Source organism: Alligator mississippiensis, chromosome 5 (assembly GCF_030867095.1).
Source record: "Alligator mississippiensis isolate rAllMis1 chromosome 5, rAllMis1, whole genome shotgun sequence".
Taxonomy (NCBI): domain Eukaryota; kingdom Metazoa; phylum Chordata; order Crocodylia; family Alligatoridae; genus Alligator; species Alligator mississippiensis.
In genome coordinates this window covers 154,210,168-154,236,934 of record NC_081828.1, presented here as the reverse complement: position 1 = coordinate 154,236,934, position 26,767 = coordinate 154,210,168, and the positions used below count along the sequence as shown (strand labels likewise).

General features: G+C 40.2%; 1 protein-coding gene and 1 long non-coding RNA gene across 3 annotated transcripts in view; one reads left to right on the top strand and one right to left on the bottom strand.

Moving 5' to 3' along the window:
• CHN2 (chimerin 2) overlaps positions 1-26,767 on the top strand; it is a 237,945-nt gene that overhangs the window by 185,407 nt on the left and 25,771 nt on the right. The window contains exons 7-8 of one of the 2 annotated variants that reach the window (XM_006265246.4): positions 16,673-16,750; positions 24,624-24,708. In XM_006265246.4, the coding sequence (XP_006265308.1) occupies positions 16,673-16,750; positions 24,624-24,708 (163 nt within the window). The remainder of the gene's footprint in view (positions 1-16,672; positions 16,751-24,623; positions 24,709-26,767) is intronic. The other variant, XM_059728884.1, reaches the window with a different exon arrangement.
• Positions 24,543-26,767, bottom strand: part of LOC109285802 (uncharacterized) — a 36,050-nt gene continuing 33,825 nt past the window's right edge. The window contains exon 3 of the long non-coding RNA XR_002093657.2: positions 24,543-24,741. This is a non-coding gene — a long non-coding RNA (uncharacterized LOC109285802). The remainder of the gene's footprint in view (positions 24,742-26,767) is intronic.

Below are 26,767 nucleotides of genomic sequence, written 5' to 3'. Positions count from 1 at the left end.
GGAAAAATGACCGAGTAACTGCATAATGCTTATGCATTCTAAATTTGTGCACCTCCCTGATTCATTGATAGAGGATATTTTTTCTCAATTGCCAATGTTTAGGGGTTATTGCATCTAATGAGCCATTCTACATATTTTTATTCTTCGAAGAGAGTCTTTCTGTTCTTCATTATGCATATAACAACTAATAGCAGTACATCGATGACTTATAAGCATGGGTGAACCTATTTTTATTTCCCTTTATTTCATGGAACACAATAAAGTATTGGTTAAGCTTTGTACTTAATGATCCACCGTTATGGTCACTATCACAAAGAGAAAGACTGGAGTCATAGGTTAACTCAGTAATTTGGACTGCTGATTTAGGGTCTGGGCCTCCAGGTGTCCTCTATGCCCTTAACTCATATGGGGCTCTGTGGAAGTGGAAGGTGCTCAGCACTTTATAGAATATAACCAGCAGTTTACAACAGGTAATTTTTTGTCTAATGCAGTCTCTTCAGATACCAACATTCCTTACACTGATTGTCTGGCAGACATTTTTTTCAATGGTGATGCAATGACATGGCCATTGAGGAAGGCTAATGAAACTATTCCAAATCCTCAGAGATTCTTGGTAGCAACAGGCAAAAGAAAATGCTGCTTTTTTGCTTCTTCCAGGAATAGTTGTGCAGACATTTCAGTACTTACCTTTAGTTGGATGCCTCAAGGAATATAAAATGTGAAAAATAAAGAATGAATTGTGTTGCTTTCTGTTTAAATTCTCAGAATCTCCAGTTAAATTAGTTGGAGTTGTTATAAAGCTAGCACTACCCACAGTATTTATATTGAGGTTTTTGTCCAAGATTCTCAGCATGGATCACAAACACCAGTTAAACCTTAACAGCAGCCTATATGTGATAGGCAGGTCTTTTTATATCAATTTTACAGCTGGAAAAACTGAGGCACAAAGAAGCTAATTATCGTGCCCTAGGCCATTCACACAGGTAGTATAAGAGGAAGATAGAACTCAAGAATCCTTGCTTCCAATCCCTTGCTCAGATTACTACATAACACATTTGTTTCTTATTTTAAAATAGGTCATTATATATGTCCTGCTAACTTTTCAGAAATAGTTGTTGTGTTGGAAGTGTCCAATTGTTAAGTCAAATTTAAAATCCAGGCATTTAATTTCATGATTTTTGCTTTGTTTTTGATAGGTGTATTGTACAACCTGTTACAAAAACCATATCTGCACATTCCTGGTTTTCTAAAAAAAAACCCTGCAGCCTCTAACACTGTGTTTATATAGGTCAGTTCCTCCACCATTCCCAAAATAATCAGAGCATTCATTGTATATTATAAATATCTATATAGAGCTTCTAGTTCTCTGCTCGCTGCAGAAAGAGTCTAGTTCTAGTATTTAAACCTCTCCAGAGGATGGGCCTGAAGTATCTGAGTGCTCATCAATGTTTCAATGGAATGTAGCTATTGAGGGAGGTCATACTGAGGGAGGTCACAGTTGTATGAGGAGAGATCAGAGGCGAAGGCTTACGAACCCAGGAGATGAGATGTGGACCGTAACCATGTCTTATTGCAGGAATAGCTGCTCCTTGCACTGACACTGTAATCCTACAAAGACTTTGTATATTTTCTTAACATTATTCCCATTGACTCCAGTGGGAGCACTCAGAGTGTACAAACCTAAACACATTCATAAATTTTTCAGGATTGGTGCCTAAATACAAAATTCATTTCTTCAATTTTTCTTTCCCTCCATAGCTTCTTCACACAACCACTGAGACAAGCAAACACAGATGAACAAATGAGGCATAAACTGTCACTCAATTACCCAACAGCATAGGAAAGAAGAGAAATAGTAATAATGTTTTTAACTACCTGGTAGGAGCTCAGATTTTATCCCAATAGGATAAATACCTCATCAAATCAGATGAACAGCAATAAAGCTATATTGAAATGGTGACAATTATAAATTTCCAAGAAAGGCTTCATTCCATTTGAGCTTTCAGTTAAAAACATTGCATTAAGTAGATAGAATTGACAGAATTTTATTTGATGTTGGTGCTAGCTGTGTGGAGCTAGTAAAATAAAATCCAGGCAGAGTAGTGATGTCATTCTCTCAGTTCTTTTTTTTTTTTATCCCATTTTTGTATTGAAAGCAGCCATCTGTCCCTCTGAGAACAATCACTGAAGCAGCTGTGCGTGTTGTGCCATCAATAACAAAAGCTTCCACTTCATACCAGAGGGTAGCAGTCTGGAGGTCGCTCAGAGTTATAAGGACGATCAGGGTCAAATGACACCTGATGCCACTCTGTATGGGGAAAATAAAACTAGGATTATACTGCCTTTATGTGCACATTGACTAGTTGAGAAGTAGGGTCATTCTTTGTCTGTGCTTTTTCTTTAGGGGCCATGGGAATGCATGTGTGTATTTAGGTGTATGTCATTATTCTCTCTTCCTCAGGGTGGAAAAAATAACACAACCCCAAGCCTCCAAAGCAGTGTATAAAGCAAACACTGTACAGCATCTTTTTTGAAGGGAAAACAAAGTGGTACTGGTAGTCAGCAAAATAATCTAATAGTTCACTGTACAATATCAAACAATCTGAGTGTCCTATACCAAACCTTTACATACAGTGCCATGAAACATGCTGTTGATGTTGCATCAGCAGTGAATTATACATCCTTCAGTTGCCTATGGGAACAGAGAACATAATCTCTAGGGCCTAATTTTGATCACAGGCCACAGATAATGGAGTGGTGAAAAGCCTCACGCTTACGTTTCATGATGTGCTCTGCTTAGTGCATGGTGAAGGTGGAGAGAAATAGAGGGATGTACATTCCATCAAGGGATGGAATTGTCCATTTCACAGAGCAGCTGTCATTAATCTTCTTCCCGAATCTTTTCTTCCCTATTCTGGGTCTGTATGCAAAACCCAGATCAGAGCTAATATAGGCCTAGGTTGTATTAGCCCCTTTTGCTGATAGAGCCCAGAAAGGAGAGAAATGTATGAGGTCAATTTATTTTTGTTAGAAAAGCACTATGCAAGGTGCATGAAGGCAATCTAGTCTTTCTCCCTTAGCTCCTAATTGCCTGTGGCAGAAGTTTTTACCTTATCAGGCCCCTTGTCATGCTGTCCTGGCTGAGTGCTTCACCGGAAATATGCAGCCTTTAGACTTGTCCTTAGATAACAGTCATCTAAGAAACAACTTGACTTTAGCAAGGCTTTTGATGCAGTCTCCCTAAACATTCTTGTAAGTAACCTAATGAATCCCGGTTTGATAAATGGACTATAAAGTGGATAGAAAACTGCTGGATTGTCAGGCTCAAACAATAGTAATCAACAGCTCAATGTCTAGTTGGCAGCCAATATCAAGTGGAGTGTCCCAGGTGTTGGTTCTTGGGCAGGTTTTGCTCCATATCTTCATCAGTGACCTGGAAGATGGGGTGGAGGACACCCTCAGCAAGTCTGCAGATGACACCAAGCTGGGGGGAATAGTAGATACTCTGGAGAGTAGGGCTAAGAGTCGGAGAGACCTAGATAAATTGGAGGTTTGGACTAAAAGAAATCTCATGAGGTTCATTAAGGACAAGTGTGAAATCCTGCAATTAGGATGGAACAATCCCATGTACTGATAAAGGATGAGGACTGACTGGCTAAGCAGCAGTTCTGCAGAAAAGGACCTGGGAGTTACAGTGGACAGTAAGCTGAATATGAGACAACAGTGTGCCCTTGTTGTGAAGAAAGCAAATGGCATACTGGGCTGCATTAGTAGAAGCGTTGCCAGCAGATTGAGGGAAGTGATTTTTGCCTTCTATTCAGCACTGCTGAGGCTACATCTGGAGTACAGTGTCCAGTTTTGGGCCCCCACTGTGGACAAATTTGGGGTAGTCCAATGGAGGGCAATGAAAATGGTTAGGGAGCTGGGGGACATGAGTTCTGAGGAGAGGCTGAGGGAACTGGGCTTATTTAGTCTGGAGAAGAGAAGACCGGGGTGGGGTGGGGGATTTAATAACAGCCTTCAACTGCCTGAAGGGGTGGGGGGTTTCCAAAGAGAATGGAGCTTGACCATTCTCAGTGGTGACAGATGACAGAACAAGGAGAATGGGCTTAAGTTGCAGCAAGGGAAGTTTAGGTTTGATATTAGGAAAAACTTTCTTATGAGGGGGATAGTAAAGCACTGGAACAAGCTACCCAGAGCAGTTGTGGAATCTCCATCCTCGGAGGTTTTTAAGACCCGGCTAGACAAAGCTTTGACTGGGATGATCTAGTTGGGGATGGTCCTGCTTTGAGCAGGAGTTGGACTAGATGACTTCCTGAGGTCCCTCCCAACCCTAACTTTCTATGATTCTATGCTTCTACCTTTTACTGCAGACACAGGGACAACCTATCACAAAACCTGTTTGGATGGAGACACAGGCCATGTCCAGATGAGCAGAAGCATGCGCTTGCAGTGGCACATTTTTGTGCTGCTACTTTGTGATGCAGTGCATGCCCCTGCATGAGTGCTTTGTTGTTGGATGAATTGTCTTGCCTGGGGCAAACCACCCATGCCCAGCTCCTCCCAGCTCTCCAGCCAGGGAGAGCTGGAGGCTGTGGCCAGCACCTGTGTTGGCCCCAGTAGTATTACCTGGTGTCATGGTGGCATGTTGAAGCAGTAGGGGCACAACTCGGGCAGCACAGAGGCCTGGCTGGCAGCCAGACTGTTGCTCTGGAGGGCCAGGCCTCTGTTTCTGAAAATGCATGCTTTCTTTGCACATGATGTGCCATTTTTTCCAGCATTGTTTTTTTCATAGATTCATAGATTGTAAAGGGCTGGAAGGGACCTCACAAGATCATCCGGTCCAGCCCCCTGTATTAGGCAAGAAAGACAGCTGGGGTCAGGTGATCCCAGCGAGGTGACCGCCCACTCTCCTCTTGAAGATTTCCATGGTAGGTGATTGCACCACCTCTGAAGGGAATTTATTCCACAGTCTGGACACCCTAACTGTGAAGAAGTTTTTCCTAGTGTTAAGCCTGAAACGGTCTTCCAGGAGTTTGTGGCCATTACTCCTAGTTTTCCCCAAGGGTGCCCTGAGTTTGCCAAGCCTTTGAAATATTCCCCTGATATAGTGGTAAGCAACTACCAAGTCCCCTCTCAGCCTTCTCTTTTTTAGGCTGAAGAGGCCCAAGTACCTCAGCCTTTCCTCATATGGCTTGACTTGCAAGTCTCTGATCATGTGGGTGGCTCTTCTCTGGACTCTCGCAAGCTTTTCCACATCCTTGTTGAAGTGCAGCACCCAGAACTGGACGCGGTACTCCAGCTGTGGTCTCAGTCCTAGTAGCAAATGTTGTTGCCGCACAGCAAATTTGAAGCACAGCACACATTTTAACATTCACTGTGTCCAGTTTATGGCACCACAAACTGCACGCCCCTGATCACCTGGACACAGCCACAGATTCTGCAACTGGGGGGATACAAACTCCATATGCTGCCACCTCAGAGGGATTTCACCCTTGGATGTGGGGTAGGATTCGTGGATAAACAACATGGCTTGGACAAACTGCAGGACAACCATGGCTGCAGCAACAAAGGAATAAACACAGAATAATAGTGCAACCCATGGACCTTTAGCTGTCTGTCCCCACTACAGCAAACTCACAGTACACACAGAAAATGTTCTTGTTGCCATCACTTTGTTTCTGTTCAGTAGAAAGATGCTGATATAGCAGGTAGTGATCTTTTCATAAAACAAAGAATTCTGTACCAAGCTGTTCCTCCCCGCTTCTTCCCTCCCATTTTTCAATATGAAGACATCTGTTTTTTCAAGCATAGCGATGAAGGCTTATTGCATCAGTTTTGATGATAATATTCCTACAGCCTATATATTTGTTCTCTCAGGTTCTTTGTTGTTTCATATTCTGCTATCTAGTGACTGTCAAGATCATGACCTAATTTGGCTACGTAATTTGCTATTTTATTAAAGGAAAAAGTCAGTAGACTTTGGGGGAAATCTGTGGGCAATAAAAGAGATTAAAATATTAATAAAGGATAGAAACTGTGAATACATTTCTAATTCACTCTCTCGAGTTCTGTATGGTGATGCTGTAATTTGTGCCATCTCATAGACTAGTATTCACATAGCATTTACAGGCATAAGGCTGATGTTTTAGATGTCTACCACCCAGTGTGAAAGCTATCAAAGCTGGAAAAAAAATCACTTAGTGCTTGATGCTACAAAATGCTGAACACCTTCAATGTGGGAGTCATCTCCAGCTCCCACTGAGCACCCCCACTGATGAAAGGGTTTGGTACCACTCAGGATCAGACCCTTAAATATATTATTTTCTGGAAGCAGTTCTGCTGTAAAATTTGCTAATTCATTTCACAGCGTGATCATTCAGATTCAATAAATTATTCATGTTCTTTTACTTTATAATTTTTTCCTTTAGCTTATAACCTTTAAATTAACTTGTTTAAAGCTAGCTTGTTCTATAAGGAAAACTTGTGGCAAGAATTGCTATTATTTCCAGAGAATGCCACAACAGGCTTTCTCTGTTCTGGCAGTTCTGCCAAAGTTGTTTTTACAGTACTTTCAGAGGTCAGCAGACTCTGATGAGTGGTTAGTGGTTCAGAACTTAACTGCTATTTTTGTCTGGCTATGTGATTTCTGGGAAATGTCTCTGAAATCCATCCTTCTCTTCATTTTGTCATAATCCCACGGGGACTGGATTTTTGCTTCTCATCATGAACAGGAGCATTGACTTTGGCACATAATGTTGAAAATGAACTTTAGTATTAGACTAGTGTTGATTTGGCCTCATCCTGAAGAGAGATTACCCCCACAATTATATAGCATCAGACTTGAAAGGGCAAGAAAGTACAATAAACAACGGTTTTCTTCAGCTATAGAAATTTACATTTAAAATTTCATTGAGTAGCAGCCAAGAGATGATAATAAGGCATGTGTTACTGTCAGATAACACCTACCTCTGGGGTATTATGACACTTTCATAGATTTCATAGACATTAGGGCTGGAAGGGACCTCGGAAGATCATCGAGTCCAGCCCTCTTGAGACAGAGAGATGAGAATTACCCCTAAGTAGTAATACATTTCTTTTGTCGTATATACCCTTGGGTGCGCTGTGAGGCATAAGGTCAAACATCCAGTCCTCATTTCCTTTGAGAATACACAGTAGCTATATACTCAGTGTTTATCATTAAAGTCAGTTGTTTAATATTCTGGTTGACTGAGGTCTGCCCTATTGAAATATAATCTCATGATCACCTAGATTTAAGGCTAATCTTTTGATTAGCTCAGTGGCAATAGAGGACTACCAGCACCTGACAGGATCAGATCTTCTGTTCCCTTGTTTAAATCAAACACATTTGGAAGTAACTTAAAGGATACTAGTGTCAAGTTTCTGAGTTAATTGAACTCCAATCTCTTCATGTCCTCCTCAGGAGCACCAACTTAGATCAGAGTCCTGTAGCTATTACTTTTCTCAGGTTGGAAATCCATGTTCTCTCACCAGACCAGGGACTAACCTCACAGAGTGCTGCAGATTCCTGCAGTATCCCTGTAGGTCTGGATTTAGCTGAGTGCCTGCAGTCCTCTGCTCCTAGAGACAGTGACAGGGTTAATCACCAACAAGCCAGCTTTCATAATGTGCTGGTACTATTTATTCAGAACAAAAGCCTTACAGAGGAAACGTATCTGAAAAGAATAGAACAGCTTATCTGCATCTCTGTCTTATCAGGTATTTATGTAACTTCCGATGGATACCCTGATGGGGCTAAAATACTTTAGCCTCTCTTGTGCGTGTTTGCATAATTACAGTGTTTCAACCGTAAGAATATGTGGTGGGTCTATATAGAGAGAAAAAGGTAATACAGAGATGAATTCAGCTCAGATTCAGGGGGCAGAGTCTAACAGGCAAAGTAACCAGGTCCCAAAACAGAGGTTTCTATTAAGCTTTCTGCTAAATCCCAATCTGGGGTTTGGGAAGAAATGTGGAACATTTTTTTTAATACACATTGAACTGGACATGTCAGAGCAATATGTCTGTGATGTGAAGAGGCTCAGTTAAGCCTAAAAGGACAGGTTTGGAAGCTGTCAGTGTCAGTGGTAGATGAAAGCATGGAAGCCGTTGGGTTGCCAAGGGAACCGTATTGAAGTGGAAGAGAAAGGGACTGAGGACAGAACCAGAGGGATCAGGAATCACCAAAGGAGACGTGAAAGAGCAGCCAGTGAAGAAGAGTTAAAATAGAGACTGCTAGAAGCCTAGAAACAAAGAGGCATGACTTACACCGTTAAAGGTAGCAGATGATGCACATTAAGCTCAAAGGATAGGACCATCGTATCAGCCATGAAAAAGGTCATTAGTCACCTTGGCAAGGTTGGAGCTGGATTGGAGAGGATAAAAGAGAGAGTGGGAGGAAAGGAACTTGGGACAACAGGAATAAATAGGTTGAGCCTGCTGTTCCCATCTTAATCTCCTCAGGGTTACTCAGGGGAAGCGTGGTAATACTTCGTATAATCTCATCCTTCAGATTCTTCCTCGCAGCCCATTTCTCACATGATACCCACAAAATATTACAAAATTAGAAATGCAAATACTATTAGTCTCCAATTTACTATTATTCTATTAAAACATAGCAATAGTGAAGACAGTGAGCAGTATGTTTACATACCAGTGTAAAGGGTTCAACCTTCCCATTGATTTTATTTGGAGACACCACTTAAGGATGCAACCACTGGTGGTCGTTTCCTAAGTAACAAAGGTCTATTAGATTGGTAATCGAAAAGAGGCTTATGCAATCTTTATTTGTATCACTAGTCCCACTGGTCCTCTCCTGAATCCTGGCATTCTGCTTTCACTATTGTGCTGTTTTGTTCACTATACTCTTTTGAAAAAGATGGTCATAGAAATCTGATTGAGACAACTAATTTAAGGTTTCTAATTTTCTAAGATTATATTTTCATTTGGGAGGTGCAGTAGATCAGTGGTTCCCAACCTTTTTTTTCCTGCAGACTGGCATGGGAGTGGGACAGGCCACACAGAGCTGGCTGCCTCCCTCCCGGGGCTGCCCTGCCCCCCCCAGCTTTAGCTCCACATGCCCCGGAAGCCACTTGCCCGAGGGGTCTGAGCAGGGGGCTCATGCCATGACCCAACAGCCAGTCTTTCGCAGCCCAGTGGTTGGGAACCTCTGCAGTAGATCACATTATATATATATATATATATATATATATATATATATATATATATATATATATATAATTGTACTGGTATATATTTATATATAGGGGATGGGTTCAAATACTATCAGTAGAAAGTATACATAAAGGCAAACTGATCATTGCTATGGCAACATAAATGCATGCCTTTTAGAGATATGTAGAAGTTTTAAATGAAAGTCCTGAGGTGTATTGACTGAATCTGGGACAGGAGAATTTCTGTTGCATTAGAGTCTTTGTTGGTTTTTCAAAAGGACTTACTCAAAAAAGGAGTAGGAAGAGAGGCAGAGATTAAGGACAGACCTTTCAGTACACCAAGATTATACTCACTGAAGCAGAGGGCAGGATCAGGGAATTGATTATAGCTACCTCAATCTTTTCTTGACCCTGAAGTATGTTAGAGCAGTCGAGGGGCTGTTCTAACTTGCACTGGTTGGCAATTCCCCAAAAGACCCCTTAAAAACCTGCCATCAAACCAGAAGGCACCAACATGCCCCTAGTATGCTCTTTATGTGAAGTGTGGCATGATAAGCCTTCCCTGTTAGTTGCTGAGTGACACTAGGCCACAAGAATCACCAGGTTGGAGGGTTCCATCCAGACTTCTTTCCCTTTGCACTTTCAAAGTAGAGCCATGTCTGTAGTGTGTGGCTTGGATTGCAAACAATGTGAGCAGTTCCTCTAATTCAACAGTACTCAACCTATCCAAGCCTGCTGGCTGGATGAGTGGCATGGGGCCAGTCCACAGGCTGGATCCTGCACATGAGGTTGGTGTGCAGGATTAGTCTGTGGGTACGATCCAGCTCCGGAATTACCCAGCAAGCTGGCCTGACCCCACAAACCCAAGTTGGGCTGTTGAGCAACCTGGTACACTAGCCTGACTGATGCAGTTTAGCACACAGGGCCACATTATCTAGGCCACTGCTTGCAGGTCTTCCCACAGGTCCTGAAATTTGGCAGCAGGAGAGTAACACTGCCACCATTCCCCTGACGTCAAAGTTGGGAGACACATGGCCCAGATGACACCGCTCCACAGGCTGGATCTGGCCCACAGGCAGGAGGTTGAGTACCACTGCTCTAATTCATGATCTGAGGAAGTCTCTTTTTAGAAAAATTCTAACTCCAAGGAGCACAGGTCAAAGACTGAACTGATTTTATTTTCAGACACTGCAGAAACTAAGGTGCTTTCAGAAAGCCAGAATTTGCAAATGGTTAGCTCATTGAACTCTTCCTGACAAGAAAGAGAGTGTGTAGAAAGTGATTACAGTTTTGGGAAAACTAGAGCTAGGGGGATCTTAGAGAATCTTCAATTCAGGAAAAATATCAATTGATTTCAGTGGAAGCTTTCCTTAAGAGTGAGGGAATCATCTAATCAGAGCTGTTAGTGCTGTGCTATCCATGGGCGACTAATGCCTCCTGAGTCAGGGGGGGCACTTGCCCCCCCCCCCCCCAGGCCAGTCAGTGCGGGGTGCGGCGAGAGGTATCCCCCCACGGCCAGTCACACCATCCTGGAAGCAGCATTCCCTCTAAGATGGCTTTAAGAGGGAACGCTGCCCAGAAGTGCCAGCAGCGCACCCAGAAGGGCCAGGGATGTGCCAGCGGTACTTCTCCTGGTGCCCCCATTCCCCAGCTGGCGCTCTCAGGGGGGGCACCAGTGTTCCCACCTGCCCCCCCCTGCCGCTGCCTAAGCAGGAGATGCTGGCTGTGAAGGGGTGCACCAGCACTCTCAGGGGTGCACGTGCACTCCCTACACATCACCACTGGCGCTATTTTAGTGTAGTTATTCTCCCTACTTAGTTTTATGTTCCATTCACAGAACTGGTCAATCTAAATAAATATGAAGATAAATTTGTGGAGTGATCATAGTGGGTGTGGAAAACCAGGACTCTAAAGAGGACTAGAAGGCAATACTGGAGAGGACCATAGAAAGGTCAAACAGCTGCTGCAAGAACACTAGATTACAACCCACATTATAAATGCCTATGTCTCTCTCCCCTTCACAATACAGAAATATTCCCTTTCAGATGGAAACTTCTACCACAAGGTTTCCAAGAAGGTATGTTCTGCTTTACAGTACTTTAAACAAAAAGAGCAACAGCAAGCAAAGTTCTGTCTTCTATACTTTCCTAATCAGGAGCTGTATCCTGTTTGATTATTTCATTCACCTCTGTAGTCTGTATTCAGACAGATAATCCTATTGACTTCACTGAGACTACTCATAAGAGTAAAAATGATTCACAAGTAGGTTTTGCAAGATTAGGCAGTTAGCTTCTATTACACATATCACATGTACTGCTCAAAGTGCAGCATTATTTCTCATGTTTGGATTTTGGAGTTTGCTTTCTTGTGTTGTAACAGCACAGAAATCTCTCAGCTACTGTTTCCTAATCTGTTTCTCAGTTAAATATACATAAGGAGATATTGGTTAGCTAAGGCCTTTCGTGAAATAGCCCTCATGACCATTTCCATCTGGGCTAATTATCAGTGCATTTGGAATGCAGGGACATCCATGCTTCTTTGGAGTTGACTGTTCAGTGCATCACAGGCAGACATCTTAGGGAGAAGATCAGAAAGAAATCAACACAGTTTGCAGGATTCTTATGCTGGGTTCATCCCTGTATTATGATTTCGGTTGAGAAATATGTAATTTTTCTCTCAGATTGTGAAGTATATCTCATACCAGCTGGGCAATAGGTGCTGCACTAATCTACAAACAATTTTAGGTTCATGTTTCGGTAGTGCTTTGATTGTGTTTTCCACTAGGTCTGTGCATGAAGCAGTGCATTGTTCTGCTTCTCTAGGAACGGACCAAAAAGCAGGCTGTTGTCTCCAAGGAGAAGTTCCTATCTTCCTCCAAGAGGTCAATAGCCTGTGTCAGTCTAATGCCTCAAGGAATATATGCCTCTCAACAGGCTAGGGAGGGACCGTACCAAGTATTACCATCATACCCATACACATAGGAATTGAGCTGAGAAGGAGATATAGCAAGCGTCTGAGGTTTGAGCTCACATGTAGCTACTCGCTGCTAATGATTGGTATAAGGTAGGGGTGTCAAAGATATGGCCTGCAGGCTTCATCTGGCCCTTGGACCCACTTTACCCAATCTGAGGACATGATGGAGAGGCTAGGAACTTGGAAGCAAGGTCTGCCACTGAATTCCCAGAGACAGAGCCCCAGTGGGCACCCATGTCAGTGGGGGAGCAAGCAACAGTTGTGTTAACTCCCATGCTACCACTTACCCTACTTTTGTCACTGGGTCTGGCCCGGCCTGTGGTGGTAATCAAGTTTGACACTACTGGCATTGTCTGTTTTAGCCAGAGGTGCATCATCTTTAACAAGAGACAAGAAGCTAGTTGATACAACATCCCATATAATAGATTTTTTTTAAACAGAAAAAGATGGACAGCAAAGAAAAAGCAAATACAATTAAACATTTTTTAAAATCTTAGGCTGGACTTCAGCATGAAGAAGAGACAGAATATCAATCCTGCTTATGAACAAGTTCAGCCTATTTGATTTTGCTTCTATTTGTCCTTAAACTGAGTAGGGGGCCTACAGTATTGTACCCCAATTCATATTTGGTTTACAGCATTCATTGTTAGATACTCAGTCTAGTGTGGCTTCATATGCCCATGCCAGTGATTCTCAAATAGGGTGCCTTGAGATCTTTTCAGGGCTGCTGCAGGATGCCATGCAGTGTTAGCACTGTTAGGTATACAAACATGATTCACAAGATAAACCCAATGATTTCAAATAAGAATCCATAGTGTTAAAAAAATTAACCTGTTCTGATTTAAATTATTTGCAACAGAAAATTGCTGTATTACTTTTCCATAGTCATACATTACAGCTGGCATTTTCTGAAGGGTGCTTTGAGTTTTAGACTTTGTGTCTAAAAAGATTGAGAACCACTGGCTTATACATATCTCGTGGTCACTATTATTCCTATTAAACAAGTATCTAACAAAGGCATAAACATTATAGATATAACACTTGAATTTTATGTATGATAAGAACAAATACCAACATGCCAGATGGAGTGGGTTAGCTGAGTTTTCCGCCTTCAGGTCATTTATTGTAAATATCCTACGAGCCCAGTGTTTTCTTAAATAATCTATGTCTCTCCTTAAGACACTATAATATTTTTAAAGCAATTTAATAAATGGTCCAAGACAGAGGTCAACAACCCCTGGCACACATGCCAGAGCATGGCGTACAAGGCCATTTTGCTCAGCACACCATAGCCAGCCTGGGCTCTGGGCAGCTCCCACTGGCCACAGAGCCTGGGCTGCTCACAGCTGGAGGCCAGGAGGCTGCAAGCCATGCTGCAAGCAGCCTGGGCCCCGTGGCTGGGTTCAGCTGCCCAAAGCTCAGGCCAGCTGTAGCCGAGAGCCTGCAAACAGCTGCAACAGGCTCTGTGGTGGCAGCAGCTGCACACATGCCTCCAGGTGGACAGTGGGGAGTGGCCTAGGGTAACACAACTCTGGTCCCTCCCCCACTGTCCACCCAGAGGAGCATGTGCAGCTGCTTCCACAAAACCAATGCCGGTGCTCCAGAGCCTGATGCAGCTGTTTGGAGCCTCCTGCTGCCTGCTGCAGCTGCCCAAAGCCCAGGCCAGCTGCAGCCAGGAGGCTGCAAACAGCTGCACCAAGCTCCAGAGCCCTTGGCCAGGTTCTGGGGTGCTGCCCTGCACCTCTCCCCTGCCAGCTGCCCAGAGATACGCATGCACCCTTTGCCACCACAGAGCCAAGTTTGGGCTCTGGAGCCCAGTACAACTGCTTGCAGCTTCCTGGCTGCCTGTCACAGCCAGCCCAGTCTCTGGGTAGCTGCAGCAGGCAGTGGGCAGAGTGCAAACAGCTTCATGAGGCTCTGGAGCCTCATCACTGGCTCTGTACCAGTGGCAACTACATGCATGGCTCAGGGTGCAGGGAAGGGAAGGGCTGGGGCAGTGCAATCCCAGGCCCTCCCTCTGCTATCCACCTGGAGGCATGCATGCAGCCACCTCCAACAACAAGGATTGGGTCCCCCATGGCTGCCCTGCGGTCTGCCCCAGGCATGCCAAGTTGAGATGTGAGTCCGGATTGGCACTCCAGCCAAAAACCTTGCCAACCCCTGTTATAAGCTGTATTTTCACTATCATTTAGCTTGAGTTTCACATCCATAAATATAGTTTTAACAGTATACTTGCATATGAATGCTAAATCATTATTAGGAAACTAGCCTCTCTAACTTTGGTTCAGTTACATTGGTTATCAGAAAGGTGAATGTTTAGAACATTACCACTAAACTGATGTGCTAAAATTCTACAGCATCTTTCCAGATGGCTAGCTCCATCTCCCACTGAAGTCAGCTCCTCTGAAGAAGTCCCTGTTAGAATAAAAGCAATTCACTTAAGCACATGTTGAAATAATTGAGGAAGGCCTTATCATAGAATCCCACATATCTTCTGAGGTTACGTTCAATAATCACTGGATTGTATGCCCGCTCCTAAAATTCTGAATAACTGAGTTGAGCGCTGATCTGTTGATCCAACGAGAGAAAATTGAGGGTTCAAAGTTCCGTGTTTTGAGTTGACAATAAACAGGACATATTAATAAGGTGACATACGAAATAGCACCAAACAGCACCTTAAGCGAGAGCAACATCAGTGCAGCATGTTTACTACTCCTTGCTGATCAGTTAATAGTTGTTTCAGTTGCAAAAGAGGATATAAGCGGTAAAGAAACAATAGCCACCCTTGTTATGAGAAGCTTCTAAATTTGTTAGCATGGAGAGAGAGGTGCTGTGAATTGCATGTAAAAAAATGGAATAAATAAATTCAGAATAAAAGTAAGTACACTGTGTCACATTAGAAAAGCTGATTTTGCAAGTTACCAAACTTGTTAAAAGCTGTAAGTAGGGCACTAGATGAAATTGCACAGCCTGAGTGTACTGATGGTTGGCCATCTGTTCCTACAGGCTTTCAAATCATCATTTTTTACTGAAAGCACGTGAGCTGTGTTGTTGCTGTTGTTTTAGTAAGTGAATTAGATGAACCTCTAAGGATTTGAAGAGATTTAAGTGGGAGTGGAGGCTCAAAGGAAGAGATGAATTTACAAATTAACAAAAATAAGTCAGTTCAAGGGATTTAACGTCTGAGTAAGATGAGTGAGAAAAAGAGGGTATAAAAAGAGAAGTCATTGCCATGGTCGTCGTGTTGGCATTACTATTTAAGTGTTTATAGACAACTCTGTTGCTAATATTGTATAACCCTCTAGCACCTTTTCTTTGAGTATCTCATGCACTGTACAAATATTCAGGAACTTCACAAACACACCTTTAAGGTAAGTAACATATTCAATGGCTTGAGAAAGAGAAGAAAAAAAAGGTTAAGTGTCATCCCCAATGTCCTACAGAACACTTCAGAAAAGATAAGAATAAAACCCCACTCTCTTATCTGAGTTTCCTACCATACATATTATAAAAACTGAAATGGGAATAGTGAGTGCTTTTGCTGATTAGGCCCCAAATGTGCATGTTTCAGAGCCCCATTATCTTCAGTGGGACTCTGCACAGGGCATGGGATTTCCCCAGACTGTATGATGGGGGCTGCTGTTTGCAACTTTTTCTTGCAGTGATCTGACTGCTCACTGCCAAGGGAACCCCAACAGAGCGCCCTGATTTAATGCATGTCAAAGAAGCACTCTTAATCCTTAGAGTGCTATTAGATTTTTCACTTGGGATATGAAAAAGAAGAGATTTTAGCCCTGCAAGATTAAACAATCATCAGGGTTTAAAGGGTTTAATCTGTTGGCGTTTCTGACCGGAATCTCTCATAAGTCTCCAGTCTGAATGTAATTGGATGCAACATCAGAGCATCAGTCAGCCTTTTAAAAAAAAAAAAGAAAAGAAAAAAAAGAAAAACATGTTACCAAGTAGAAGTGATCTTTCCTTTGAAATTTGTTGTGGCATGAGGCTATAAAGCTGGCCCCCGGTCTGTATTTCTTTAGTGTCTAGCTGGATTCTTTTGCTGAGGGGGGACATTTCTCAGTACATGAATTCAGGCTATTGTTTCAGGCACACGTCTGCCTTAAGAAATAGTGCAAAACAGGCCGTTACTTATTCAGATGCAGAAGCTCCTTCCATCACACAAGACAGCCCATTCAAGTCACATGCCAGAGGTCTCGGCAGAATGGGCTGCAGCTGCTTCAAATCTGCTGTCTAACATTAGAAGCAGTTGGACAAACCTGACTACAGTAAGCCTCCCAGGCTCGGAGGAAGACAGGGAAAAGATCTGGGATCCAAGTACTATGTTCTCTGAGGATCTGTGGCTCGAAAATGAGAAAAACTGTGCTGTCGTTCACAAGACTAAGCGAGGAAGAAAACGCCAAGAGCTCCTGGCAGTGGCACTGGGGGTTAAGATGGGAGTAAAGGGGGCACTCTTATGGCAACCTCTGAAACTCTTTGCCTATTCACAGATCACCTCTTTGGTAAGAAGAGCAGCCTTAACTCAAAATGACAACCATTTCAACTATGAAAAAGCACACAATTTTAAGGTAAGGACAGTTTTGGTTCTAACTTAAAAGTTCTGTGACGTTTTCCCATATTTATTTTTTCACTTGGTTTATGTACTTGGTTTATGTATCTCCTTTATATTGTGGCTGAGAAAAGTATCTGAAAAACATTATTCTTCCTATTTTAGGATCTTTGGGTTGTACTCTGAAAACATGTTCACTTGGCTGTTTCATACAAATAACTGCCTTGGTCTCAAATCTGACCTGATCCAGCTAAATTACAGATTTATGGTTTAGCTCTTTTGTCTCATATCCATTTTATTTAAATGGCACTTCAAGCTATTCATCTTAATCTTAAAATGTGTCAGACTTTCAACATCTAGATTTTAACAATACAACATTTGCACTATTCCCATATGCAAGGGATAAGAAAACCCCAGTACTTTCTAAGAATAAAAAAAAATATGCAAAGGTGCTATTGTCTTACATCTTTTTGTTCACACGCTGTACGCCAAAGGAACATTCTTGGAGTCCCACAGAGCTATTGGATATGGGCATGTGCTTGCATGTCACAGTAAAATGAATAGCTGTACAGACTCAAGGATGCTTAAATGGATCAGCCTGCTGCTGGCCCATAGGTACAAAATTAGATTTTTTTTCAAGCACAGCATCTGGAATGCTGTATGTGCTGGGGAAGTGACTCAGCTTTGGAAACTAAGCTTCCAGTCATCTTGCTCTAACAGCTTTTGCCAGAAGGACTGTGTTAGTTCCAGAGTGTGCCAGTCTCCAGTTATCATGGTTAATGATGTCAAAAGGTGGTGTGATAGTAATCAGGAGTGCATACACAGTGTGTAAGAAGAATGAAAAGCCAATAAACAAGAAGAGAGAAGAATGTGTTTATAGTTTCTGAAAACCACTATTTTCTTAATGCTCCCTGAGTATGATAATCCAGGCCAACGTCAGAATAATTCATCTTGTTATCAGAAACAGCGTTTTATCCTACTGATCTCTCACCTCTCATTGAAGGAGAAATCAACATTAATTAAAATGATTTAACAAGTATGCTTTTCTTTCTGTTCATCTATTATGCTTTTCTCTTACACTCTACTGCAGCATTTGTGCTGTGGTTGAGATTTATCAATAATTTAATGTTAATGAGGAAAGCCTTACTTCAAGCATTTTTACACCCCTACTCATTCCCTCTCCTTGAACCCATACCACATTAACATCAATATTTATCTCACTGCTAAACACTGAAAAAATAGGATAAATACTCTTGATTTAAGCATATTTTATTCTTTCTGGCTTTGCCCTCATTATCATTTGAGTATGAAAACTGTTTCAGTTTAGCTTGAAAATATTTTCTCATGACTAGGACTTTTTTCTACTTTGACCCATACATTCTTTCCTTTCCTCTTCAAAATTCCCCTTGTTTTGGATTTGATTTATAACTGGAAATGTTCCCAGCAACTTTGCATTTGCACAATCTAGCTGTTGTACACCCTTGATTGCTTTCTGTTTTAAACAGAGTCATAGTTTAGCTGGCAAATCATATGATGTTTTAAAATATGTAAGTGCCTAGCTTTAAACAATTTTTGGAAAGTTTTTTTTTTCATTTTAGTCTAATGAATAAAATATGAATTTTAAGAAACATTTTAAGACTATAATGTAAACCAGAAAGTTAGGTCACTCTTAAGGATTACGTTTGCTTGAAAAAACAAATGTATTCACTGTGCAAAAATCTTCAGTTTTCCACAGAAGCATACTGAAATGTCCACAGTGGTTAAATTTAAAAAAAAACAAAACTTTAACAATATGCTGAGGGCAGAACATTTAGATTCAACAGTCAACTACAAGAGATTCAACATGCAATGCATTTAAATTATTGATATATTCATAACAACAGAGAGAGAAAAAAGAGAGAAAAAAATGTTGGAAAATTACTGGAGCTAATTCCTAGTTTTCACTGATAGAACCCATGGCTCCTAGGGTAGTATGGGACTGTATTGTAGTATTTTATATGTAAAATATAATGAACTAGTTCATAAAAATACAAAGAGATTGGTTTTATTATTTTTCTGGACCCTTAAATATAGCGTAGCATATATTTCAGTGTATATGGACAGAAAGCCCATGATGTACTGTCCATCAGAGTGTTTGGCATGTGCTGTTGTCAGTGAACATGAACTAACAAATCTTCACCTTTCAACCTCTTGGGATGCAGTCTTCAATATATATATTTTGGGGTAACTGATCAGAAGCATTTTTTAAGATCTAGCAGAAAGGAAAAAATAGAGGTAAGAAACAGACTCAAAGTGCAAAATTCAGACCCAAATCAAACTGCACCCTGTTTAAAAGCCTGGAAAAAACAAGAAGCTATGTTTGTGTTTGGAATACGAGTTTGAAAAATTACAAGATTCCAAACCTCCTTTTTTGATATAGACCCTTCTCCCAACATTCAAGGTATTCGAGCCATTACAAGCTATCTAGGATTTATTTTACATTTTTAATATTTGGTTTCAGATTGTTGCATAGGGGTTTGGGTCATACACTGATTTTTATATTTGTATAATGTTGTAAGATGAGATGTATTAGACAGGTGTGAAGATGTCTCTGAAGTGAAAAAGTAAGGTGGAAGATAGCATCTTAGACTGCCTTTGCCCTACCAGTGTATGCACCTGGGAAAATTACAGGTCTAAGAACTCCCAGAACCATTTCTTGTGGACACAAACTCTGACAGGAAACACCCTATGGTTTTTTTCAAGTGTCAGAATAGGTTGTATGGTATCAGACCAGTGTTTGGAAACTGAAGTTAAAAATGACTTTGATGTGTCAGATCGCATGTCTAGAGGTAGAAGGGAGCTGTGAACGAGGCCATGTCTTGACAGACCAAAAGGTGCATTCTTGGATTACATTAAAGTGGTGCTACCTTAACACCACTTGACTCGCATTGAGCTACTGATCCTAGAAATTCCTATGGTCATGGTTAACATTACTACAAGTGTAGTCCTATTAAATCAACAACACTTTTCATAGTAGTAATCTGAAGTAGCTATGCAATTATTTGTACGATCAGAGCCTAAGGTATGGGTTAGCACCTTTTTGAGTGTTTTAGCTCTCTGTGCTGTAGCCTCCAAGTCCTAGGAGGACTTCAAATTCTGTTGAATGAACTCAAATGAGATAACACAACTAAAGAGTATCTACTCTGTCCATTATGACATGGTCTTGGCTAATCAAATCACAGCAAATATGCATCAATATCATATGTTAAAGTTATCTTTTGCAAAGCAAGGCCTTCTGATAACAGGGATTGACTTAGGGCCAAAATTTGTCCCTGTTATTACTACTACTACTACTTCTTCTTATTGTTATTGTTACTACTATTACTTTTCCAATTTTTAAATTTCCCATTACCATAGATTTCAGTGATGTAGCATAGAGCCCTGCTTCTATGTTGAGAATGGTATTAAATGACCCTGCAGCAGCGTAGAACCTTGGGGACCTCACTGGGACTAAAGAAGATGTACTGTGTATTAAAAAGAAAAAAAAAAACCTATTGATGGGCTCAAAACCTATTTCAATGCAAAATTTGGCACATTGGATAAAGATGGAAATAGCGGCAGTTATTTGTATTAGTATAAAATATAAAGAGAATTTGGGGTTAACTGATGACAAGTATTCACTTGCTGACTTTTTTAAAAGCAGTTTCATGGAAAAAAAAAATACTCATCTGCTATGAGAAGTAGCATTTTCATTGTGCCAAGAGAAAATTAATTGTGGAGTCAATTCGGCTCTCCCTGAGATCAAAGAGAACTCTGCCAAGTCCTCGATCCGGTATAAAATGGTCCTGCTTTCAAGTGAAAGTATAAACATATTTAATTTCCTCTGGGTACAAAAGAAAAAAAACCACTTAGATAACCAAAAAAAAAATGCCTGAAAGCATATATGAAGAGCACATATTTCTTTCTAGGACAGTTCTTATTTCTTTCTGTAGTATTACTGTTAAAAGATTATTTCAATAACTTTGATGAAATCACTTAAGTTTTCTGCCTTAGTTACCCCGTCTGTGAAACCAGAATAATCCTCATCTAATCATGGAGTTACAGCAAGACAGTATACACATGCTAATTTTAGATAGTGAGAGAATGCATCTTGATGATACTATTTGGAAGCAAAGGCATGTGCAAGTTAAGGGGACAAAGAACAGAAGAAAAACATGAAACCGGTGTAATTAATATGTGTAAGAGCTCAAAGGTTACTAATAGCAAAAGGCATGAATATGAAAAAGAGACTACTTTTCACTGAAAGATTTAGACAGAGGAGAAAATTAATGGAAATGGCATTGAATTTGATAGAATGAGTCAGAAAAGTGCAGAAGGAGAAGCTGATTAAAAAAGATGGGAATAAGCAGGAAAGTACACTGTTTTTATGCCAGTACATTGTGTTGAATTTTTATGTTATTTTATTGTACTGCCTCCTACCTTAGTCCTCTGCATTCTATAGCTAAATAGCAGTGGAAAAAGACTAGGCAAAGCCTATTTTACTAAAATGTATATCAGATCCTGCCTACATTGAAAACTTGTCTCTCATAACATTTTCTAGAGGTTTGAAGTATGCAGACCTCCAGCTCAAGGGATCTAGACATACTTTCTTACCCATTATGCATAGGTGAAAATCCAAAAATGTAATGGAATAGATCTCAAAAGTTATCTTGATTATTCTTCCAAGAGCCTAAGAGCAGTCCCACGCAAAGGAATGTGACCATAAAACTGTTGATGCAACATGAAATATTCCACCCCATCCTAAAATGCTAAAATTACCACTGATTCCAGGATAAAGGAGCACTAGGACCAGGCCTGCAGTCCAAACAGACAAGACTCCTATTTACCAGGAAAGCAATCTTGCCTCCAACATCAGCCTTAAAACTATGGGAGTGTGATGAAGTGTTATTGTAGAAATACAGACTCTTCTTTTTTTATTGTAGTTTTTACAGTTAACAGTAGGACAAACGCTAAAAGCTCAGTTCAGATAATTTCTTAAAGGACTTTGTGGTAGGGTTGGAGTGATGTTATAGTCATGATACTTTCATCTAGAAATCTCAAGAGAGATCAGCCATTTTACTTGTGAGATAATTATTGTCCAGCGGAAACAGGGGAATACTAAAGGCTGAAGGACAAGCCTTTTGCATGGTATTGTATTCTAGTATCTGTAACTTCACCCAAAATATAGAATAAAATTAAATACCTAAATTTAACTGACCTCAAAGGTGAGGGTAGGAGTTAAGGATGCTCAGTCATGGTGCTCAAGACTTGGCCCTCAATGAATAATGACAACTGGTTTCCTCTTAGTGAAAGAAAAGACTGGGAGATAATCACATACCATTTTCTAAAGACTTCTGTGAGATCAGCTAAATTAAGCTTTATGTAAAGTAAACAAGTGAGCCACAAATAGCCTAGCAACTGATATGTAGTCAGAACATGAAACTAGGTATTTTAATAATGCAGAATAAACTTTTCAAATCATCTTTCATAAAAGGTTAGTTTTTGTAAACCACTTAGACTCCATTATGTTTGTGGGTAATGATATTCCCTAGCAAGACAATTTTGTACCTGCAATTAAATGCAGACATACAAATTATGTCGTTACCAGTCTAACATTGGGAACAAAGTAGCCATAATTAACTGTGTCTGCAATTTTGTAACTAACAGCATTATATCAGAGGCCATACTCAAAAGTGCCAGATCCTCACCTAATGTAAATTGATGTTATTTACACAAGCTGAGGAGCTAGTCTGACATGTATGCTGATTGGCCCACATGAGACAAGATATTAAATCAGTAAGCGTAAGAAGTAAACTGAAAGAAGGCTTAATACAAAGTGTTGTCTCCCATAAGTATATGTTTTATTGAGAACTAGCACACACATTTCAGAAAAATAATTTGAAGCATTTTAGTACCAATTGCTTTAAGCTGAACAGAGATTGCTTTACAGCTGCAATTACTCATATAATTATTGACTACATGGGTAATTAGTCAGGAGCACTTTGTTTTCAAGCTATTCTAAGTAAAATGTATTTGTGTAATTAAACTAAAGAGATGGGTTTGTATTATTACTTCATTTTCCCAGATAATATAATCGATCAACATAGACACCCATTTAGAAAAATGAGTAAAGTGAAACAAGGGAAGAGAGAAAAAACATTAGTTTGATTTATTAATACCTGCATCTTTTCCAAGAAAACATAGACATATCTGAGGAAGTCCATAGATGTTATATCTAAACTGGAATCCACTTTCTTCCTGGGTACAACACCAGAAAAGCCAGTAGTCTGGATTAAATTGATCAAGGCTTTTAATAAGATATTGAATGTATATTGTATTTTTTTTAGTAATTTTGTCTTGTAATTATTTTTAAATAGAAAGTCCTGGTTTATAAGAGCACAGTAAATCGTTGAACACAAAAGTCATGTTTTCTTCATGAAGTACACTAATGCAAAATGCACTGTTGCGAGCAGAGCCGCAAACTTGATAGGGCAAAGATATAAGCAAGTTGAATGCTTGATGTTAAACTTTACATGTTTTTTATTTGGAAAAGGGCAATGACTGTGTTTTTCCTACATAAGCCTATTTTGTTAAAATTTGGAATAATAAACAAGCAATAAACAAGAATTAAAAAAGGATATGGTCAACAGAAAAGGAAGCATTTGCAGACTAAATGTTTATATTTTATGTTTTGTTAAAGGTAACTAAATCTTTAGGCAGATGTAGCTCATGCTACGTCCATTTCCACAGGAATATACTTTTCTATTTACTCTTTTTTTCAATGAAGATTAAGTGACTGCTTTACCAGACAGCTATACAGGACACTAAAAGACTCAGTAATGATTCTGCATAATATAAAAGGATCCTCCATTACAGGTTTTTGAGGTGTATTTGGTGACACAAGTGTTTTGTGCAAAGGGCAGCTGAGGAAACTGTGTTCTGTCAGCACTTTTCATACCATTTTACTAATATGTGGGCTGTAGTAAAATGAGATTGACTGTGATTTCATTGAATAAGGATCTGTTTTAATGTTTAGTGCCTGTGTGAGATTAATTTACTTATTTAGAAGGGGAGGGGAATAGTTTGCCTGTGTTTGCAATGGATTCAGAGGCACAAAGCACTAGGATCGCTGCCCAACAGTTGCCTGGAGTGTCTACATAAATCATTCATTATTCCTTTTGATTCAAGTATACAGTAATCCCATTGACTTTTGTTCTGTGATCCTTTCTGAACAAAAAAAAATGTATAAATGCCATGTAAGGCTGAAATTACATTGTGCTAATAAGACCTCTGTAGAGTTCAAAGTGGTAGAACTTTGACTTAAACAGGGGGCCAAATTTTGGCCTCTGTACCGCAGAAGTCCAAGAGAAATCAATGGGAGCTGGATAGATGCATCAAAAAGCAGAATTTGGCCACAGCATAACAGCAGAGATTTTCTACCACAGAATTTCCATCTCTTTTAAATGGCCTGCTATGAAGTATGAACCTCAGAAGCTTCTTTTTTCTTTTAGATACTCCACTAAAATGACTGGTTAAAAATCTTTGGGTTGTCAGCTTTATTTTTTTTTCTTTTTAAAAGCCACTTGCGTTCTTCTGAAGGTTGCACAGACACATCAACTAGCAAAAAAAAGTCATTTCACTTTTGTGCCATACAGCCTTCAGTTTTATGTTGTGATAGGCCTATTGAAAAGAAACTTCAAGATCAAAGGAAATTTATTTTCCCAGGGTTTATTTAACGCAGACTGTGGATAGAAGCAGGCACGGCTTGCTGAAGACCTACTTCTGTTGAATCCTTTGTTGTTTATCTCTTTTATTTGTTCCATCTGTCAGGCCATCTGCCTCCTCGTGACCCCCTTTTTCCATTTGTATTACAGGTCCACACATTCCGAGGTCCACACTGGTGTGAATACTGTGCCAACTTTATGTGGGGGCTCATCGCTCAGGGAGTCAGGTGTTCAGGTAGCTTTAAACATTTATCCTTTTTTCTTTCCCCTGAAAAATGCATATGTAAGTGTAATTTTGCATGATACAGCAAGAAATTGTACTGTGTGAGTCCAAATGCTGAACTAAAAACCAGGACCCAATCCTGAGAAGTACGAAACATGACTTATTTATTTATTTATCTATCTATCTTAATTAACCATAAGAAATAGGACTCATGTATGTAGTGGTCCATACCCAGGCACATTTTTAGTAAGGTTGAGTAACAGTGTTGGGTGTCTTGGAAATTATCCTCCTGCTTGTCATATGTAAAGACCAAAGAAACTAGTGGCACAAGGTTTTCTGACTGTTGGTCACATTGACTTACAAGAATATGTAAATGTGCAGGGAAGAAAATGATATTACATTTTCTTTTGAAAAAAAAATTGATCCTTGTGTTTAAAATCACAGAATTGGAAATAATACCTTTCTTATTTCCCCCCACCTATCCCTGGTTGTTTTATCCCCTGGTTTGCCCATGGTGACATCTTTACAGTAGAACTTTGTAAATATGTGTACCCACCATTTTGGTCAGGAATTCTTATTAGGATCTTGCAAGTTGTCTTCTTTGTAATATTATTAAATGTTCTTTTTATTTCTTAAGAAATAAGCTCTGAAGGTGGCAGAGCCAGCCTGCAAATAGTCATAATAACTCATCTTTTTTCCCACCTACTGTTGAAAAATGTCCTTGTCTAGAAAAAAGACCATCACCTGTTACCAATGAAAATGCCATATGTCACTGGAAACCACAAATGCTAGGCTCATATCCAAAATAATTAGTTTCCTGATGTTTCTGTTTCTTTAGTAACATCTTAATAGCTTTTTTTTTTAATTTGTTCACAATATAGTGAAAGCACATAATCTTGCAATAAACCATAATAATTACTCCATAATGTTTTTTGATGCAGCATTGGAAAATGTTTTGATGTTTGGCATGCAGATCTGGTAACTACATTCCACTGACCCAAATTTCCATTCTTTCTCAAATTCATATAATACTGTCTGTCTCTTCCTGCTCTGCATCATGGTATTTCTGAGCCCTGATAAATAGATGCCAAATTTAGCTCTCATGATTACTGACTTTGAGGGCTGAAGTCACTTCACATAAAATTGAGAAAGCAATTTGAGGGTTCTTCAGGATAAAGAATATTTCATAAGTGTAAGATATTACCATATTTACTCAACTACAAAATAAGCCCCTCCCCCCATCAGTATAAGGGGGGAGAAGGCTCCTCATCTTACATTCGCTTACAAGGGAATCTCATTAAAAACACTGCCAATCATTAAACTGCTTCCAAAAGCAGCAAATGCTCAGTAATGGAAATCAACTATGAAGTTGATTAAATAAAGCCAACTCTGAACATGACTATAAAACACATGGCCCATATAAGGCAAACATAGTGATAGGAATCTACCCCAAGAATAGGTCAGTGCAACCCTTTGGAATAAAATGTATGGTAATGTGCACTCTGCTCAGTCCCCTTCAGTGCTGACTCTCTTTTTCAAGTCATGGTGAGCTACAGTATTGAATACATTTTTACTTCCTCTTCACTCCCACAGCTGAACAGCACATTTCTCTTTCATTTTCAATGATTCTTGCTTCTTCACCAGGCTTAAATTTCTGGTAAACATCACCAAACGGGGCCCCAAACATTTCACCCAGAATCCCTCTGTTGCCCTCTCAGCCTGTCATATATGATTAGTATGGCCCCACATCCTCTATATTATGGAGCCAGATGAGGTTGCCCTGCATGTCATCTGTATATACATTTTTGGAGGATCCCAGGACCAGTGAGAAGAACACCTGGTTCCAGTCATGAGTGGGGGCTAATTAGCATGTGGATCTTTTGTGGGGGGGTATCTAAAATACACATACATATTGAGTAATGCTGAGCTGTGGAGTCACCATGGTTTGAAATGCTGTTGATTCTAATGGTGCCCAGCCCAATGAGCTGCATGATAAATCATGAGCCTTTTGACTTTGGACTATTATCATAGTTTATACTATATATAAGTAAGTACAAAAGTGCTGCTTAAA